The following is a 20,653-nucleotide window of genomic DNA, read 5'->3' on the forward strand; positions in this document are numbered from 1 at the left end:
TCTAAGAGATAGTCAAATAGTCATTTCAAGGTTTATTTAGTAAGGAAATGGTTACTTAAAAAGACTGAAGTGGTTTGTGTCTTAATCACAAGATTTGTCTTAATCACAAGAAAGTTGTCACTATATCATAAATTATTTTGTACAAACGTCAGTAAGTCCTAATTTGAAGCTAATGATAACTTATAAATGAACTCTCATAGAGTTTACTTTCGTATTATTTTGTGATGACCACTAACTTTTAAGAATGGCATGGTACTTCTAGAATGTACAGAGGGTAGTGTGACTGCCCTTCCATCATGGAAATCTCTACTTCTACCAGTGAGACTCTCTTTTCTCTTTGCTTCCGTATTTTATTTTTATTTCCCATAGAAGTGGTGTTTTCTCTTATTTTATTTTTACAAAAGATGATCCATAGTTATTAAGCAAAAGGAAAATGATAATTTACTCACTTTAAGAGGCAGAAAAATCTATTGTAATCTATTTTTAACTTGCTAAACATGTTTTCTGATGCTTAAGGGGGAAAAATCTCATAGTGAACAAGGCAAATTACAAATGTGGATACCTTACTCTCCACAAAAATGGATAAATAATGAATTTTTATAATATTCTTTTAGAGACACCTTAGTAATCAGTATATTTTATTGTTTCTATGCCTATTTGTGTAATCCACAGGTGAGCACCAATAAAAGGCAAAAGCAAATACAATTGGTGATTTCAGTAAATAAATTGAACAGTATACTTATAGTTCAAGTAGGTAGGAAAAAATTATGGTAGTTTTCAGATTAAACATGTTGAAAATCATACTTTGAAAACTTTGTTTGCTGTTATACCTGCTAAAGATTGTTTCTCTTATTATCCAACATTTCCAGCTAGCTGACTTCAGCTCTTCCTAAATCTACAGACATCCTAATTTTGAGCCATTATATAATGAAAACATTGGATGTAATTTCCTTAGGTCTACAGTTCTTAGTTGCCCTTCTTACTGCAGATCTTTACACTGTAGCTCATGATTATAATTTGCATAAATGAAATTCATATTTATGAGTACAGATCTTGAAGCAACTGACAGGTGCAAGGTTGTCTACCATGCCAATTTATTGTTTGTTGTGTTATTTAAAAGAGAACTGCTCTCCATGTTTTAAAGAATTTGTGCTGTGGTTGAATTGGAATCAAATTCTAAAAGTAAATAAAATCTCATTTTGTAGCTTTTCATTTTATGCATTTCAGTGAAATATGGAAATGTTGGTGGTGAGGATCAGTTGAAGAAACATTTAACTGAGCCTATTCTGTCCACTGGTGGACCGTCAACATCCTCCCCCTCTCATGTTGTTTCAGGGCATGCACGAGCTGTTAGCGCCTATAGTCTTTATCCTCCATTGTGACCACCAAGCTTTTCTTCATGCCAGTGAGTCTGCCCAACCAAGGCAAGTTTTTATTTGAGCCCCTTCTGTTTTCTCAGCCTTGCTGTAATCATTTTAACCCCAGAATCTTTTCTGTTGAAGGTACTTTGTAAATTATAAACATTTGGTTATGTTTCATATGGCTGATTGCTAATTCCACTTAATAGTTGTGGTCCTACTTCAGCTATGGGACAAATTTGGAATCATAATTGTCTTCGCAAAACTTAGATCTGTGCTAAAGGAAAATACGTAACTAATGGATCAAGAAGAGGAAATTTTTGTTATGATGGCAAAGTGCTAATGATTGATATGTTAATATATATCACCCTCTAATGACCCATTCTTTCACTATACGCTGCATGAGAACCTTGTCTGTGAGATCCTTCCTTCCCCCCAAGTTTAACTGAGTTTGAGTCATAAGTAGGAGACCAGTACCCCCAAAGAACCCCAAGTTGTATAAACAAAAATGACTTGTCATGTTTTTGAGATACGTTAATTTATTCATTCCAGGAAATAACTTTAGTAATTGTATTTAACTTAGGCTAATTGTTAGAATGTATTTTCTAACTTTAGCTGCCTGGAGGGCCCAGAGAGGCAGCCAATATGTATCTTGGGAATTGAGACTGGGAAATGATGAAACTTTGTCAGGAGAATTCCATAGTTAACCCATCTATGTACAGAACATAACAAATTAACACATATTTTTTGTGTTCATCTATTCAATCTTTATTAATCAAATATAGCCATTTTGCTGAGCATAAATTAGAGTCTTTGTTAGATTAACCTTTGTTTACTATAGTATAGATTAGTATTTCCTTATTTCTTTTGAGTTTTTCTAATTGTGCATCTGACTAGAGTAACCATATCTTAATTACCTTTTCTTCAGTTATTCTAAAGAATGGTAAGGATTAAGTTAGTATTGGGATCCCATTTTCATTCCAGTTTTATCTTTTTAAAAACATGTGTACAATGTACTTCACAGGAAAGTATAGATTATTGAAATTTGCTTTTAAATAAGTTGGACATAAAAAAATAAAAATAATAAATAAATAAGTTGGACATGCTACTCTAGCAGTTTCAAGCCATTGAAAAGTAAAGACACTAAAATAGATTTGGAAGAGCTATTGTCGCTGATAAGTGGATGTTAAAATGTAATAAAAATAGAAGTCGTTATAAAAATAATGTTCCAGCAGGATATATTTGACCAGTAAATAAATATTTTCTTTTGTTTTGGGAAACAAATAATAGATTGTGAAGTAATCAGTTTATTCTAGATCAAGCACATTCAAGGAATATATGGTCACATTTTGTATTTGTTGTTTGGAGTAATTAGTTACTTCATTGTGGTACAGACAAGGTACTTAATTTGTTTTGATCTTTACAGAAAGAAAAAATTTCATTTTTTTTGTTTGTTTTTTTAAAAAAGATTTTGTTTATTTATTCATGAGAGACAGAGAGAGAGAGAGAGCCAGAGACACAGGCAGAGGGAGAAGCAGGCTCCACGCAGGGAGCCCCATGTGGGACTCGATCCCGGGCCTCCAGGACCACACCTTAGGCTGAAGGCAGGTGCTAAACCTCTGAGCCACCCAGGGATCCCCCCAGAATTTCATTTGTTAATGGAATTGCTTTTTATATTCAGAAAGGATTTTTTTTATTTGCATGCTATATGAAAGTTAACTTATGAGTACAGAATTAGGCAACCCCTGCATCCATTTCATTTAAAAAAGTATACATCTTGATTATTTGTATTGCTTTTTTAAGTGAGGAAATGAAAACTCTCTTGAACCCCGAGTATCTGGAACATGATGCCTAGTAAGTACAAAAACTTGTTTATTTTAATGTTTTATACCATCTGTACTTCAGTGAGGGTTTAACATTAGCACTAAATTATTTTTCTAATTTTTAGTGCAATGTTCTCACAACTTATGGAAACTGCCGAACCTTGGTTTTCTACTTTTGAGCATGATGGTCAAAAGGTAAGTGTTTAAGTACAGATCTTTTCAATATATTCAAGGGTACAAATGATTTTAGTTAAGTAGCAACATCTAATCAGAGAAAGCCATTATTATTACTATAAAACACCAAAAATATAAAAATCTACAGAATAAGATTAAATTGGGGATCTAAACTGTATCACTAATAATATTGGCAGATATGTAAAGGTAATATAAAAAATGCAATGTAAATAGAAATTTTATTTTATATGTATATGTATATTATCCAAGCAATAGAACTTACTTAAAAATTATTATAAATTTTGAATGACAAGTACATTTATCTGCTTGAATCTCGTTATTGGAGTGAGTTGATAGACATATTGTTACTGAAGTGTGTAAACTGTATCTAATTGGTTGTCTTATTTTTACTAATGCATCACTATTTTTTTTTTTAAGATTTTATTTATTCACGAGAGAGAGAGAGAGGGAGGGAGAGACACAGGCAGAGGGAGAAGCAGGCTCCACACAGGGAGCCCGATGTGGGACTCGATCCCGGGACTCCAGGATCACGCCCTGGGCCAAACGCAGGGACTAACCCACTGAGCCACCCAGGGATCCCCTAATGCATCATTATTGAATTGACACAGCATCAGTATCATCATTTACCATTTACTCCTTCTGATTCTTTTTAACTATAATTTTTATTATGTGATAAAACTGATACACCATAACCTTCATTTTTAAAGTGTACAATTTAGTAGTTTTCAGTGTATTCACAAGGTTGTGCAAATGTCCCTACTATCTGATTTGAAAATATTTTCGTTACCCCAAAAGGAAATCTCATACCATTAGCAGTCACTCCACATTCCCTCACTTCCCAGAGGCTCTGGCATCACTGATGTCTTTTTACTTTCTAAGAACTTGCCTATTCTGAACATTTCATATAAAAAGGAGCTATATAATATCTGGCCTTCTGTGATTGACTCCTTTGACTTAGCATAACATTTTCAGTGTTCATTCCTGTTGTAGCAGGTGTCAGTGCTTCATTTTCATGGCTGAATAATATTTCACTGTGTAGATATACATTTTGTTTATCCATACATCAGTTGATAGACATTTGGGTTCTTTCACATTTTGGTTATTAAGAATAATGTTGCTATGAGCACTTGTTGACAAACTTTTCATTGACATATATTTTCAGTGTTCTTGGCATTTCTCTAGAAGTAGAATTGCTGAGTTAATTGACATTTTAAGCAAACATATATGCTTAACTTAGAGATAATTTTGATGTTTTCATTGTTATTACACAATATTAGAAAAATTGCCAATAATTCTGGCAAGGGGTGTCATTCAGAGTTTTTGGTATATTTTTTCTATATGATTAATTTATTTTATATTGGTATAATTGATTACATTCCGGTTAGAAACTATGTATTATCCTGTCACTTTATTCCATCTCTCAAAAAATGAAATGGATGACTAATGCTTTTTATGCCTTTGGTTTAGATCAGGGCAGACCACTGCCTGCAGGCCAATTTGGCCTGCCATCTGTTTTTACACAGCTTGGGAGTTAAGCATGGCTTTTACATTATTAAATGGCTGAAAAACCATCAAAAGAAGAATAATATTTTGTGGCATATGAAAATTATATGGAATTCAAATTTCCACGTCCATAAAAAAAGTTTTATTGGGAAATAGCCATACTTATTTGTTTCCTTATTGTCTATGGCTGCTTGCTCATTACAATGGCTCATTACAAAGTTGAGTAGTTGCAACATGTACTGTATGACCTATAAAGCCTAAAATATTTACTATCTGGCCTTTACAGAGAAAATTTGCTGATCTTCAGCCTAGGTGATAAAGTCTTTCTTTAGCAATATATCAACATTCTGTAAATGTTTTTAGAGGTGAAACTTGTAAACATATTTGATGAACTACCATGTTTTAGAACAATTACTTTATATTTATTTTTAGTATATGATTTGGTGAAATCATAGAGCTATGTGAAAATCAAAATTTTGAGCAGGAAGTATTTGAATACATTTAGATATAAGCATCATGATCTCTTCATGCAGTGATCATTTTGTATTTTATAACTGATCACAGTTTCTGCAAAAGTGAATGATAAAAATGTGAGTATTACCACTTTTCAGTTTTACCCATTCATGTTCATAGCACTGAGTCAGGTTCATGAAAGTGGCTAAGACAACACAGAAAAGGATATTTATTCATTTTATCAAGGAACACACAGATGTGACCTCTAAACATTTATATTACTTGCACATGTTAATGAATAATATATTCCTAAAAAGCATATCTAGTGAATCCTTTCATTCTCTACTTTTTATTTTATGTCTTGATTCTTACCTTTTTTTCAAAGAAGTTTGAGAAATTAATGTATTCCCAGTTCTTCTAGTTCCCTTGATAATTCAGTTGTATCACCATGTATACTGCCTAGGTCAGCAGACATACTTTCCGTAAGATTTTCTTGATGAAGAAAGCACTGTGTTGATTTATATAACGGTGTAAATTATCTCACTGAATCCTTGTAACAGTTTGTGGGCTGGCACTGACCACTGACCTATAGACCACATTTTGAGTGCTATTTAATAAGTGGCTATAAAGATTGCTAGCTTTGTTGGTACTTGCAGCTGTCCCATTTGATTATATTTGTTAAATGCAAATAGCATTTTTATGATGATAAATCCTGAAGATAAGGAATATCTTATAATAATTCTATTTTCTTTTTGGGTTTCACTATTAGATAAGCTACTTATCATTTAAGTGATCATGAGCATTACTTGTAAATTTCTTAAATTTAGAAAATTTGGTTATAAGTATTCTGAGCACAGGGGAAATCTTTTCCAACTACAGTTTATGTAAACCTGTAGTTTTTAAGCTACACATGAGTCTCTATTCAGTATTTGATAAATGGACTACATATGCTATTAATTTAGTGACAATTCATTCTGTTCAACCTGGAAATGGATTACATAGTTTCATTAAGTTAAACATTTTTAAGGGGTTAATTTAGGATCAGTTCTCTCCAACCCCAGTGATTGTATCTCTACAGAAGTTTATTTTTTCAAGACCCTCAGATGATAACTAGATGAGTGATGTGTTTCCCAAGTAGTAGTCAGAAACTCTGCCTGAGCTCAGTGCTTCTACCCCATACAGTAATGGCATTCAACCACACAAGGTTCTTTGGTTAAGAAAAACTACATGACTAAAATAAGCAAAACAATTGAATTGTTCATTTTTAAAGAAAAGTTGGCTTCAGAGTAAACACTCTCTTGATTGTGAATGGTATCTTACAATTAACATGAATCCCCCACCAAGTTATTTCAATTTAAATTAGTAGGGAAACATCTTAGCAAGAATTAAATATTTTTTAAATTATAGCATCTTATCGTTTGAAGACAATACTTGATATAAAATCAGAAAAAGGTGTCTTGGTTGTCCTTTTTTATAATAAATCACCACAACCTTTTTCTCCTGTCTATATAAATTAGCAGAAACTAATTGAGCCATAAAAATCAGTATGGCTTATATCCCTCAGACCTAAAGACACTGGTGAAGCACTGTAGGATATTCTCACACAGGATTACATTTCTTTTTAAGACTTAAAATGATCCCAGAAAGACAGATGGAACCTCTTCCAGGAAATTTTTCCTAATGCTAACACATGCCCCTCCTCTCTTCTATACTTCCTATCAGCCTTATTAGTCACTGCTCTTATGTGGAATTCAAAGTTTTTTTTTTCTATATAGTCTTCCTCCCCAGATTACAAGATCAAGAGCTTTACCTTCTTTATTTTTTTGCCTCTGAATGTGGACCAGTGATGAAAAGATGATATTCCTTTTAGAGATTTCATAGTTTAGAAGGCAGAGAAGTAGAAGTGGATATTATAGTAGTAAGGAAGATACTATAGTAGTAAAGAATAGGATGATGAAATGGGACCTGATACATGAGCCAAATCTTTAAAAACACTGGGGAGCTCCTCTGTGGAAACATTGATGAGGGGATATTTCGGGTAAAAGAATGGCATCCCTAGACGCCCGGGTGGCTCAGCAATTTGGTGCCTGCCTTCCGCCTAGGGCGTGATCCTGGAGTCCCGGGATAGAGTCCCACATCAGGCTCCCTGCATGGAGCCTGCTTCTCCCTTTGTCTGTGTCTCTGCCACTCTTTCTGTGTTTCTCATGAATAAATAAATAAAATCTTTAAAAACAATGGCACCTCCAGGATCTCTGGAAGCACAGTGAGAGTAGACGCTGGCCAGATAATGAAAGGCTTTATAGACCTGGCTCAAGAATATGTCTTCTGTTTTTGTTTTTCCTGAAGGAGCTATTAAAAAGTTTTAAGGAAGGCAATTTGGCATAGTCCAATATCTGTTTTAGTTGGACCACCAGGCATTTTCCAAGATAGATTTAAAAGCAGACTAAATTAAGGGTAGTGAGACCAGTTAGGAGGAAAGAAATGATTGGGACCCCCAATCGGGTTATAAGAGTAGAACTATAGGAGAGGAGGCTTAGTAAGAGTCATCTGAGTAGTTCTGAGGAGCTAAAATTGGCAAAGTAGGTGTTCTTATTGGAGGATGGGTTGAGGTAGGCATGAGGAAAGAATGAACATATTTTTGAGCAGAAGATGATAAGCTCAGTTGTGCCCTGCTGAATTAGAGACCCTTTTGCAACCTAACGAACATACAAAGTATGGGAGGGAACCCAAGAAGGTTCTAGGTTATGCATACAGATTTGGAAGTCTTTGGAAAATGGATGTTGAGTGAAGCACTCTGTATGAGTAAGATAACTCAGGGAAACACATGCAAGTAGAGAAGTAAACTAAGACCAGACCTGTACAAAAAAAGCAGCATTTGTAAAGCAGAAACAAAGATTTGAGTTAGAGAAGTAGAGTGAAGATGAGTGGCAGACAATCACAGGAGAATGATACTATAAATCCCAACATTAGAGAGAGGTAGAAATTGAGGACTCAACAAAAGAAAGATCAGATATAATATGTTAGGGGAAATCATCAGACTTGAGTGGAGAATTGAAGTTTATGTGAAAGCCTTACAAACATTTCAGATCTTTCTTAATGTGGGATTTGGAATGGGAGGAAGAAAATTCGTAGTTGGCCTAGATAGATTTTTTTTTATTCAGCTGTAGTTTTGGTCTGGAGAGTTTAAAAATTTTCCTACTCAGCTATTTAAATTGACCAAAGGACAGTTAGAAAATATCTTTTTTTCTAATACTAGTTTCCTTTATTTGCTGACTTTTTTTTTTATAGTTTTGAGAGTTTAAAGTAAAACAGTTTTCATTTACTGTTTTTTCTATTTAAGTTTATGTCACAAGAAATATGTTTTCATTAGAGTATCCCATTTAAGTGCTATAGCTGATTAGACAAACTAACTATAGACAAGTAGATTAGCAGCCACCACTACCTTCAGCAAAAATTATCTTGAAATACTTAATGTCACCAGAGAAACTGGTTAAGGGAATGCAGGTAGAAATATTTTAGAGGACATTTTCTGGCCATTGCTTTATGAACACAATCATCTGAGCATGATCAGCATATGATTCCACAATTTAAGCATTTGTCATGAGATGTTTAGTTACTGGTTCTTATTTAAGCTCCAATTGACAAATATATTCAAGAGTGATCTCCATATATTTGTTCATTTCATATTGAAATAACACATGCTTCTTTTTTTTTTTTTTTTTTCTGTTTTTAGGGGAAAGAAACACTGATGACTCCCATCCCCTTTGCTAGACCACAGGATTTAGGGCCAACAATTGCTATTGTTACCAAAGTTAACCAAATCCAGGATCATCTACTGAAGAAGCATGATATTGAGCTTTATATGCACTTGAACAGACTAGAAATCGCACCACAAATATATGGGCTGTAAGTACTAAGTTTAAGTTTCAGCTGCGTTGTTTTTTGATTTTTGTTTTTTTAAAGATTTTATTTATTTATTCATGAGAGAGAGAGAGACGCAGAGACATATACAGAGGGAGAAGCAGGCCCCATGCAGGGAGCCCATTGTGGGACTCGATCCCGGATTCTAGGATCACACACTGAGCCCAAGGCAGACCCTTAAACGCTGAGCCACCCCAGGCATCCCAGTTTCAGCTACACCTAATTATGACTTAGGGTGGTTTCTGTATATCCCAGATCCATAGAAGTAAGTGAAAGAATTGTTCCAGCTCCATTTCATTTCATAGGTCTTTTGTGTCTTAATGTGCTGGACTCTGTGTTCATTACTTTCACTTATGATAATTTCATCTAATATACCAACCCTGTTAAATGAGTGTTGTACAGGAGAAGAAACTAAGGCTTACACTATATTTAGACATACTAAGTAGTGAAGTCATAATTCAGATTCAAGCAGGATTGGCTCCATAATCTGCAGAGTCCAGTCCCCTGGAATGTATGAATAAAATAAAATGAATGTCACCTTTAAAAAAAAAATTAGCCAGAATTTCAAAATGACAACAGCAGATCATTAAGCTAAGCATTCTAAGAAGTGCAGGGTCACACAGATCATACACACATGAAGCTAGCCCTAAACCCAAACCATTCTATAGGATATCCATGTTCTTTCCATTTTATTGGGAAGTACATTTCTAAAAGTAAGGTTAATGTCCCTCACTGTGAACATAATATGGTAATCATCTTCATACACATAACTTCTGTAACCTAGCAGAAGAATAGAGAGCCAGTCACTCTTTAGATATGTGTATATGTTTGTATGTATATTTATTCAGTGGCTTAATAGGGTGAGTGGGAAAATTAGAAAGATTGCAGTTATAATAAATATGAATTAGTTGTGTAGTGCTACAGATATTTAAAGTATCCTTTATATTGAAACAATATAACATTTATATCTAGTGTTAGGTAGTTGCTTGGTAGATATTTTCTGCAATTTCTGTCTCTCGGGTAGAACATGGAAAATTGAGAAGATATTGTTAAGCTATATATATAATAGACTCAGTAAATATGAATTCATTATTTGAATTATAGAGAATTTCAAACAAGTCAAGGGCTTAAGACCAGAGCAGGGGCTGTTTATCTAGCCCAAAGAAAAGAATATCAATAAGTATTTTCTTTATGTTCTTATGTTACACAGTCTCTCACTAATTAGAACTTCGCTTTCTATCTTCTTTGGAATCCCTGAACTGTGATTAAAGGTGTCTGCTTTTCTGTTTTAATGATGCTTGTTTTCATTTCTGTGACTTGAGCTTGACTTCATCATTGAGAGCAGCTCCTTCATTCCCACTGGAAATGAGAAATTTGTGGGTAATGTGGGTATTGGGCAGTACTGTAAGTTATTAAGGAATCATCATTTACATTTAAAAGTCTGGCAAATGCGTTTGTGATTATAGACATAAAAATTTAAAACAGATAGTGGGGATCCCTGGGTGGCGCAGCGGTTTGGCGCCTGCCTTTGGCCCAGGGCACGATCTTGGAGACCTGGGATCGAATCCCACGTCAGGCTCCCGATGCATGGAGCCTGCTTCTCCCTCTGCCTATGTCTCTGCCTCTCTCTCTCTCTCTGTGTGACTATCATAAATAAATAAAAATTAAAAAAAAATAAAACAGATAGTGGCAAGATCTGGAGGTAAATTCTGTATTCCACTCCACTGTATATTCAAAAAAATGATTTATTTGGGCAGCCCAGGTGGCTCAGTGGTTTAGTGCTGCCTTCAGCACAGGGCGTGATCCTGAAGACCCAAGATCAAGTCCCACATCAGGCTCCCTGTATAGAGTCTGCTGCTCCCTCTGCCTGTGTCTCTGCCTCTCTCTTTCTCTCTCTCTCTCTGACTCTCATGAATAAACAAACAAAATCTTTAAAAAAAAATGGTTTAGTCAAACACAAAAGCCCTTTTTAGACTGTCAAAGATTGTTTACTAATGTCTAGATATTGGTCTTAAATATTGGGGAAAGAAATTAATGTTGGACATACTTATCATTTCTTTGAAATGCTTTATTGTTTATTACCTCTTTGAGCTGAAGCTTTACATTGCAGTGGTGGTGGCATGGACTTGGGTAAGATGATTTATAAACCATTGTGTTCCAGTTTCCTTTTCAGACATTAGTTTCTATCAGCTTTCTCTTCCTCGTAATGATTCATAGAGCTTCTTTGACATCCCACCAGCAACTTCCCAATAAAATTCCATGATCCAGGACATAATCACTCTTAATCCTTGCAGCTTTATTTTTCAGCAGTACTAACAGTACCAGGGCTTGTGGTAACCATAGCTGACTTACTTATCCCATTATTTTAGTATAGAATCTCTGCTGCATTAACTAAGAATATACATACTTTTTAATCTTTGAAGAAGTCATTCATTCTCTTAATTGGTCTCTACTGCATTTTATAGTGCAAGGAGTTTATTTGCTACATTTATTAAATTTGATTGTATTATTTCTCTTTGTGGGGCGCATGTGGTCAGCTTTTCCTTTGTCTCTATGGTACCTTCAGTTGTACTACTCATCTGTGTATTTCCTATTGATGACTGTTAGAATCTTTGGGCCAAAGAAATATACGAGTATAATATGAAATAGCAATTAGAAGCACAGGCTTTGAAATGAAACAGACGTTTAGCCACTTTGATCCTCAGTTTCTTCATTTGTGAAATGGAGATTAAAAATAATGGTACCTACTTCATAGGGTACCTATGAGAATTCAGTCATAATATACAAAAATCATAGTACTCAATAGGTAGTAACCATTCAATATATGTTTGGCGGTACTTTTGTTATCATTATTTGGCATTACCATTACTCCATTAGGATGTCATGGCTCTGTGAATATGATGTAGTACGGGGTTTCATGAACCTTTCCACCTCTGGCTTTCTGTGTTTTCTTCACCAAAGCATATGAGCTTCTGTTTAAGTGGAAACATAACATCTGTCTTTTAGGCCAGTGCTTCTAAAGAGACAGTATAGATGTTGAGGAGTAAACTTCAAGAAACATTACAGTGATTTGGCACAATAATTTTGTGTATTTAATGCTAAAAAAAATTACAGGTTTGTACCTCATGGAAATAAATTGAAATGTTTTGTTTTATGTGCTATGAGTAAAATTCATCTAAATAATTGTTGGTGCTACTGTCCTTTCCTGTTGAAAGTTGGTAATTTAGGCTGACGTTCATTATTAAACTCATAAACAATAAGTTTGCACTTTGAGTATGTTATCCTCTTAGTGGACAAATCTAAAATAATCAATATTCAGTTAGTAAAAATTATTCTTCTGTAGGATGACATCAGAACCCATAGCTGCTTCATCTAAAATGTGCTTTTGTGTCCCAACTATTTTTTATAGAATTCTAATTTTCAAACAAATATTTTCAAATATTTCTTGTATACCAAAATATTCTAACAAAGTTATAAAACAATACGATTAAAATGTCAGTAATGAATGTGTCTGTGGGAAATGTTATCAGTATTAACAATTTGTATAGAATGGGAGTAAATCATAAATGTGTGTTTATTTCATGTGAGGAAAGTAATAGCAAAATGAAATTATAGCCCTGTTGAGTCCAGGTTTCTCATTCTAGTCAATCTTTAGCGGTTGCATGGTACATTAAGATTTATTTAAATATGCTTTATATGGGCACCTGGGTGGCCAAGCAGTTAAGCATCTGACTCTTGATTTCAATTCACATCATGACTTCAGGGTCTTGGGATCAAGCCTACGAGCAGGCACTCCAGTCAATGTGAAGTTTGCTTGAGATTCTCTGACCGACTGCCCCTCCCCTGCTTGCATGTGCGCATGCACCAGCATTCTCTCTCTCTCTCTCAAATAAATAAATAAATAAATAAATAAATAAATAAATCTTTAAAAAAATCTGTTTTATAAGATGGTTATAATTATCCCGAAGGGAAAGACTTTGTAGTTACTCCATTTTTAAAAATAGGTGTTTTTTTCTGGTTTTTATAAGAGAATATATGTGGAAGTCTCTTGATATGGTAGATGTGCTAATATATAAACATTTGTTGCATTTTGCTAATACATTTATTTAACAAAATTAGAATAATTAGTGTAAAAATATTAATTGTACTAACATTGGCTGAAGTTTTTCCAAATTAGCTTATCTATTTTAAATAAATTGATATTTATCTTGAAATATGGGAAAAATTACCCATGAGATCTTGAATATTCTATAATAATTTGCTTATTAATGCTATTATTTTAGGTACTTAAGTACATTATCCTCTGGATGATTGTAGCTGGTTTTCCTGTTAGAAAATGTTAATCAACTACATATTTAGTTTAAACAAAATTAATTTGAAGTTAAATGTTTAATGCTATAAAAGTGATATTATAATATTTTCTAAAAATACTTTTCACTGTGTTTTTCATTAACTTTATGAAAGATTACTCCTGTTGGACTTCTCCTGTTGGACAAAGTTCCTTTGCTTTAACTCAAATAATATTTTGAGTTGTCTTTTGTTTGCCAATTTTTTTTAAAGATTTTATTTATTCATGAGAGACACAGAGAGAGGTAGAGACACAGGCAGAAGGAGAGAAGCAGGCTCCATGTAGGGAGCCCAACGTGGGACTCAATTCTTGGTCTCCAGGATCACGCCCTGGGCTGAAGGCGGTGCTAAACCGCTGAGCCACCAGGGCTGCCCTTGTTTGCCAATTATTGATGGGTATTAGACTTTTAAAAGTTATGTTCCATAGGGGCCTGTCAATGCATACTGACTAATATCCAAAGTAAGCATCGATTACATTATTTCCAGTTTTCCAAGGTAATTCCTAAGAGTTGCTTTTTTGGGCATTTTCATTTTTAAAGTATGAGAAAAGAATGTCCTATGATTTAATCACTTAGGGGTTATTTTTGTGCAAAAGCCTCTAAAATACAATGTTATAGTTCTATGCCTGAATATGTACTTGTTTAAGTCCCAAAGACTCTTAATCACAGGAGATTCAAGTGTAAAGATTGAATGCCATTTTCACTTAATACCATAATACTATTTTACAGAGAGACCATAAATTCAAGTTTATAAATAACAATTTTGCTAGGCCAGAGTAACTATGTTTTATTATCACCCTTAAATATATTGAACCTGTATATTTTCAACTACATTTTATACTTTGATATAAATAGAATACATAATAAGCATCTGTGGGATATGCAATTAATGTCACTTTTGAGGAAAGACCCTCATAACACACTTGGGCTTTAGCATTCTTAAATTATGAGCTCTGTACAACACTCATGGGATAAATTTCATATCTCCCAAATGTTTATTATACATCTTCCATTTCCCTTATTTCCTATTTTCTGAATTAGCAATTGTTTTGCTGTGGTGGTTTATAGTGATTTAATTGGGGAGGTTCTTGGTTACTGATTAATAACCTGGTAAATTTTGTGATATAATTTAAAAATATTTATATCATAGCATATTCAGCACATATCATGGTATAATCATGTGTGACTAGTAAGTCTTTAAACCTGTATTTGATGTCTAAACATATGATAAAAATATAATTATTAATCATCAAAGTCCATATGATTTCCCACCTTAAAAATTCTGTCTCTCACGTTTAAACAAATAGCTTTCTATTCTAAATACAGGTAATAATTAAAATATTCTTTTCAGTAAGTATTATATTATACATTAAATGTAAAAAACATAATGAGGAACTAAACAGTCCAATGATGTTTTTTGTCTTATACCACTGACTATTCCTCCAGAATTAATTACTCCCTTTGAAAAAAGTTGGTTTTATTTTTCACTTCTCTATGAAGAATTATCATGATTAAAAATTATGGGGAAGAATAATAAATTATTTAAAATAATGATCAGGGGATCTCTGGGTGGCGCAGCGGTTTGGCGCCTGCCTTTGGCCCAGGGCGCCTGCCTTTGGCCCAGGGCGCGATCCTGGAGACCCGGGATCGAATCCCACGTCGGGCTCCCAGTGCATGGAGCCTGCTTCTCCCTCTGCCTGTGTCTCTGCCTCTCTCTCTCTCTCTCTGTGTGACTATCATAAATAAAAAAACTTAAAAATAAATAAATAAATAAATATCAATAATTGCTAATATTTATTGTTTCCTGTGGGCTAGGCATTTTACTAATGGCTTTATGTAAATTATTTTATTTATCTTCACAACACATTGAGCTCAATACTACTATCCCTATTTTGTAGATGAGGAAATCACAGCTTACAAGGGCTTTAGATCAGCCAGCTACCAAGAATCTTTGAAGTCTTGGCTTTAAACTCGTGAGCCTATATCCACACTCTAATTTGACTGAGACTAGGATGTGATAGAAAATTAGGGCACTCAAAAGTCCTGTGTGTTAGCTTGGACCATGAGCCAAACTCGGAGTGATCAGATAACAATAAAGACCAGGCAGGTGGTACAAGGCCTGGAATCAGAGGAGTCTTACGGGGAATGATCAGACACAAGCCTGCTAAGGAGGAAATGGAATAGTCAAAGGCACTGGGAAGCCTAAGGCCCACAGCAGTGTAGTTAACTGATGAAACAGAAGAAATAGAATCATACTGACAAAGTAATAATGAATTTTAAGTAGATGAAGGCCAAAAGGAAAGGTTGTGCCCAGTCAGATGCATGCATAAATTCAGAATATGTACTATCCACGTGCCTTTTCAGGTAAAAATATGCTCTTCACACTGAAAGGTGAGTAAAATTAATAATTCAAGCAAGAGGAAAGCAGGTCTTAAAAGGTTGCTAGAAAGCAATGTAACCAGTAAGATATGGTTAGCATTATGTACAACTGAATGCAGGTCAAAAATAATCATCTGAAGTAATTAAAAGTAAGTAAAAGTAACTAAAATAATTTGGATCTTAGATCTATTTAACTCTAGTAAATAATTCAAAGTGGGGAAAAAATACAAATGTTTACATAATTTATCAGCATACATGGAAGAAATCAAATATACTATTTCAGTGATGTTTCTAATAACTAAAGAATATTTTGTTTTATAAAATTCCTATAAATTAGTATCTTACACAATAGCATTGTAAGGAGTAAATGAAAAATAAAGTACTGTAGAGAACAGTACTTGGCATATTGTAAACACTCAATAAAATGTTCATTGTTACGAATTTTTATGTGCTAAGTACAATTACTTGACTTATAAGACTTAAGGTAGTAAGAATAACAAAAGCTAATAACGAGTGCTTAAAAAGAAAGCATAAAACAAAATGATAAATACTGTCAAAATTAGGTATATAAAAATGCTTTAAGCTCTTCTAATAAAAGGCAGAGATTCTCAATTGAGTTTATAGACAAAATCCAACTATATACTATTTAAAAGAGACATTAAAAGAATACAGGAATGGCAACAGTAAAATAAAAATACTGTGGAACCATAGCATTGAAAGACTATTCTTTATTAATAAGATATTCAATTATAAAAGCTTTGAATTTTGGCATGTAAAATCTGTGAGAGTAAGAGTTTGTCTTGTTCATTAATTTATCCCACATGCCTCCTTAACAGAACCTGGTACATGGTGAGCATTCAGTACATATTTCTGAATGGATGGATGGATGAATGAGAAGGAGGTAAAAACAAAGGAAGGAAATATAAACTAATTATATAAAGAACTATTATTCAAAATGGAAAATTTTTTCTTTTGAGGAACATCAACTTGAAAGTATAGATTTTAAAAATTAAAACTCTAAATAATTGGTAGAAAACATATATGAATACATGCATGAATCAATCTCTTAGTGACCATGGATTTTCTAAGAAAAATTGCAGTGAAAGAAATTTCAGAATGTAAATTTGAAATTTGAGTACAAAATTTCATTCCAATAAAATTCAATGCAAAGAAAAACTTGTTTTTTTAAAGAATTGCAACATGTGGAAAGATAATATATAAAGAATTAAAAGCAAAATTCTATTCTTTATAATAATAAACCCTTAAATTTAGTAAGAAACCATTTAACCTACAAAGTAGAAAAATAAAGTGAACCAAAAATGCATAGGAAAAAAATGACAGTAGCTAATAAATATAGTGAAAAGGTTTCAACTATTCAAATATTTTTAAAAATTACAAATTAAACAGCAAAGTACAGTTTTTGTTTAGATTGATAAGGTTTAGAGGAAATTTAATTGAGGTTGATATCAATTTAGGAGACAATTGAGAAAGTAAGTTACATGCCTAATAAAGTTGGTCTCCTTGACTCATGATTCCACTTTTAAGCCAATAGATATCTTAAGGGACTCAGCAGAGAAGCTGGGTATAAAGATGTTTATCACAGAGTTATTTATAATATGAAGTGAGAATTACTACATTTCTAATAATAAAGGAAATAATGGGTAAATAAATCCATTTGATGAAATATTTTGCTATATTTAATATATTTGTGGACTGTTTAATCCCAAAAATGATGCTTATGGTATGTTTTAAGTGAAAAATCAGGAAGGAAAATGATGTATGATCTGTGTTCCTAGTTTTAAAAATTATAGATGTTTTTGCATGAAAATTAGACTGGAAGCAATGTTAACAGTGGTTATCTCTGAGGGAATAAATGCATGGCGTTTATTTCTCAGTTGTCTATATTGATCATAAATTGATTTTATAAGAAACAAAAAATGTGAGGACAAAAATAAGAATGTACTTATTAATGAACACATACGTTAACAGCCAGAAAACTAAAACACTTTGAAGGTGTATTTGAACGATTGTCAGTAATATTTGAGGAATTAAGGAAAATGGAGGACATAGCAAGAAGATGGAACATGAAGAAAAATCTGTTTTTAACATTTACAATGTAACAAAATGTATTTTACCTCTAAAATCTAACAATGTTTTGGAACTCTTAAAAAATAGATCTGTAATTCCTTAGAAAAGGAGATTGTTTCTATATGGAGGTAGCATGTGTTCACCAGAACAATTTAGGCAAGATATAACTGTTTTCTTTTCTGTCAAATGACCAGATTAGAGACAAACTGAATGAATATTCCAGTCTCATTTTCTTGTAAGATTCTTTTGCCCAAAATGGAGAATTTGTAGACTAAAAGATACTATATTTAAGCTGAAATGTAGCTTTATGTAACAACCGTGTTCAAAGAGTTTGGATGAGTATATTGCAGCCCAAGTTGGTGTGAGGTCTCTGGTGCCTGCCATTGGGCTTTGTCATTGGTCCTGCCGAGAATCCCAGCATCTTGGGTCTTCGAAGGTCACTCTTTTAACTAATGATGAAATACTTATTTTAATCTCAATTGCAGCATCTTTATTAAGTAGTTGAGTATCACAACTTGACCATCCCTTGTTGGGGAGTTGGTACCATCACAGACAGCTTATTCCATGGCATGTTTCACTCATGTCTCCACTATACTTCCAAGTATAATGTAACAGATATTTAAATTCCTAATAAATACTAGGCATTTGTACACAGGGAACTTACAACATTGCATAGTGCAAAAAGAAATGAGATTTGGAATAATATAGACTTAGATTAAATCATGCCTTTTTAATATTTACTCCATTTCCTATTAAGTCTGGGTAGTCAAGATAACTGTTACAATGATTAGTATGGTATATATGTACATGTTACTTTAATGTGTAATTGTAACAATCATGCTGTGAGAGCACACAAGTGGAACACTGTATCAGAAATGCATTTGTCTGCAATTAGGAGAACCTCAACCAGCAATGGCCTGAACAAATGGCCATATATTATTTTTTGTTGTTATTTTTTTCCTGAAAAGTACCAAGTCTGGAGGTAGGCAGCTGCTGGCTCAGTGGCTCTACAGTATTGAGATGGGCAGATTCTCTTGGCTTTTCTTCATGATTATGCTAAATGATCTCAAAATTCTGTTATAACTACACATCATTTATTCAGTAGTTCAATAATAGTTCAAGGCTACATGTTTGTGCAAGAGATTGTTGCCAGTCTTATTTGCCCTATTTGATCAAGTAAAGCAGAAAATTTCCCAGCAACCACCTGTAGCAAGCATAGGCCAAAATCTTATTGGTGGAATGTAGGTACGTAGCCAACCATAGATACAAGAAAGGCTGAGAAAATGGGGAGTAGGATTTATGGTTACCTTAGATCAGTTGGTGCTCTATGCCCTGGAGGCAGGCATATTTGGGGGTGGAGGTGTAGGAATTAGATAAATAACTAAAATTTTCTGAGATTTACTGAAGTTTTAGAGGAAACTCCCTAGAATATATTATTACCTAGGGTGTTTCTTGAAATGTAAGCAAGAACAATATAATCAAAACAGTTTGAGGACTTCATGCAGGGAGAACAGTATGAACAAAAGTGTGAATGTCTGAATACACACATGGATACAAGAGGCACTAGCCAGTTTACTATAACTAGATGAGATTTTATTTGAGAGGAAATGAGGAAAATGAGGCAGTGCCAGGACATGGAAACTCTCTATGCCATGGTAAGAACCATCTAGATCTATACTGACCAATATGTAACTAACCACACAAGTAGCTATAAAATTTAAATGAATTAAAATTAAATTATAAAAACTTCTTTTGTCACACTGTACCTATTTCAAGTGCTCAGTAGCCATCCACATAGTAACTAGTGGTTATTATGTTGGACAACACAGATATAGAACAACTTAGTCATTATAGAAAGTTCTGTGGGACAGCATTGGTCTAGATCTTTCTTCTAGGGGAAGGAGAGGGGGATGGTATGAAACATGGTTTTCTGGTCCTATTTGTGATTTAGATAGATTGTGCTGATTGCACAGTGGTAAGAGATTAGAAGGACAAGTAAGAATTGGGTAGCAGTGATGAGCTTATAAAAGTAGTAACTTTCTATTTTCTAAAAGAGATGATGGCAGCCTAAAGCAAGATAAAGCACTGAGGATAGAGATAAGTGGAAAAATTTGGAAAATACCAAGTTGCCAGAATTGTCAGGACTTGTAATTAATTGACTATGGGAATGAAGGAGAGAGAAAAATCAAAGATAATTTGGACAGCAAGGAAAATGATGATAAAAATCACAGAGATAATGAATGCTAGAGAAAGAAATGTCAAAGAAAAGAAGAATTCGGGATCCCTGGGTGGCGCAGCGGTTTGGTGCCTGCCTTTGGCCCAGGGCACGATCCTGGAGACCCGGGATCGAATCCCACGTTGGGCTCCCTGCATGGAGCCTGCTTCTCCCTCTGCCTGTGTCTCTGCCTCATTCTCTCTCTCTCTCTGTGACTATCACAAATAAATAAAAATTTTTTTAAAAAATTTAAAAAAAAAAGATGAGAAAAGAAGAATTCAGTTATGGATGTGTGGAATTTGGAGTATCTGTGAGACCAAGAGTATCCAGTGGAAAATTGAATGATACGGTTTTGGAGCTTTGGGGAAAGAT

General features: G+C 33.8%; 1 protein-coding gene and 1 long non-coding RNA gene across 22 annotated transcripts in view; one reads left to right on the top strand and one right to left on the bottom strand.

Moving 5' to 3' along the window:
• The window catches only part of TBC1D5 (TBC1 domain family member 5), a 544,381-nt gene that overhangs the window by 329,024 nt on the left and 194,704 nt on the right, over positions 1-20,653 (top strand). For all 19 annotated transcript variants that reach the window (XM_049100069.1, XM_049100071.1, XM_049100072.1 and 16 more), the window contains 4 exons: positions 1,336-1,428; positions 3,166-3,212; positions 3,307-3,376; positions 9,066-9,238. In XM_049100069.1, coding sequence (XP_048956026.1) covers positions 1,336-1,428; positions 3,166-3,212; positions 3,307-3,376; positions 9,066-9,238 — 383 coding nt within the window. The remainder of the gene's footprint in view (positions 1-1,335; positions 1,429-3,165; positions 3,213-3,306; positions 3,377-9,065; positions 9,239-20,653) is intronic.
• LOC112661025 (uncharacterized) overlaps positions 1-20,653 on the bottom strand; it is a 121,374-nt gene that overhangs the window by 48,352 nt on the left and 52,369 nt on the right. The window lies entirely within an intron of this gene.

Source organism: Canis lupus, chromosome 23 (assembly GCF_003254725.2).
Source record: "Canis lupus dingo isolate Sandy chromosome 23, ASM325472v2, whole genome shotgun sequence".
In the NCBI taxonomy this organism is placed as follows: domain Eukaryota; kingdom Metazoa; phylum Chordata; class Mammalia; order Carnivora; family Canidae; genus Canis; species Canis lupus.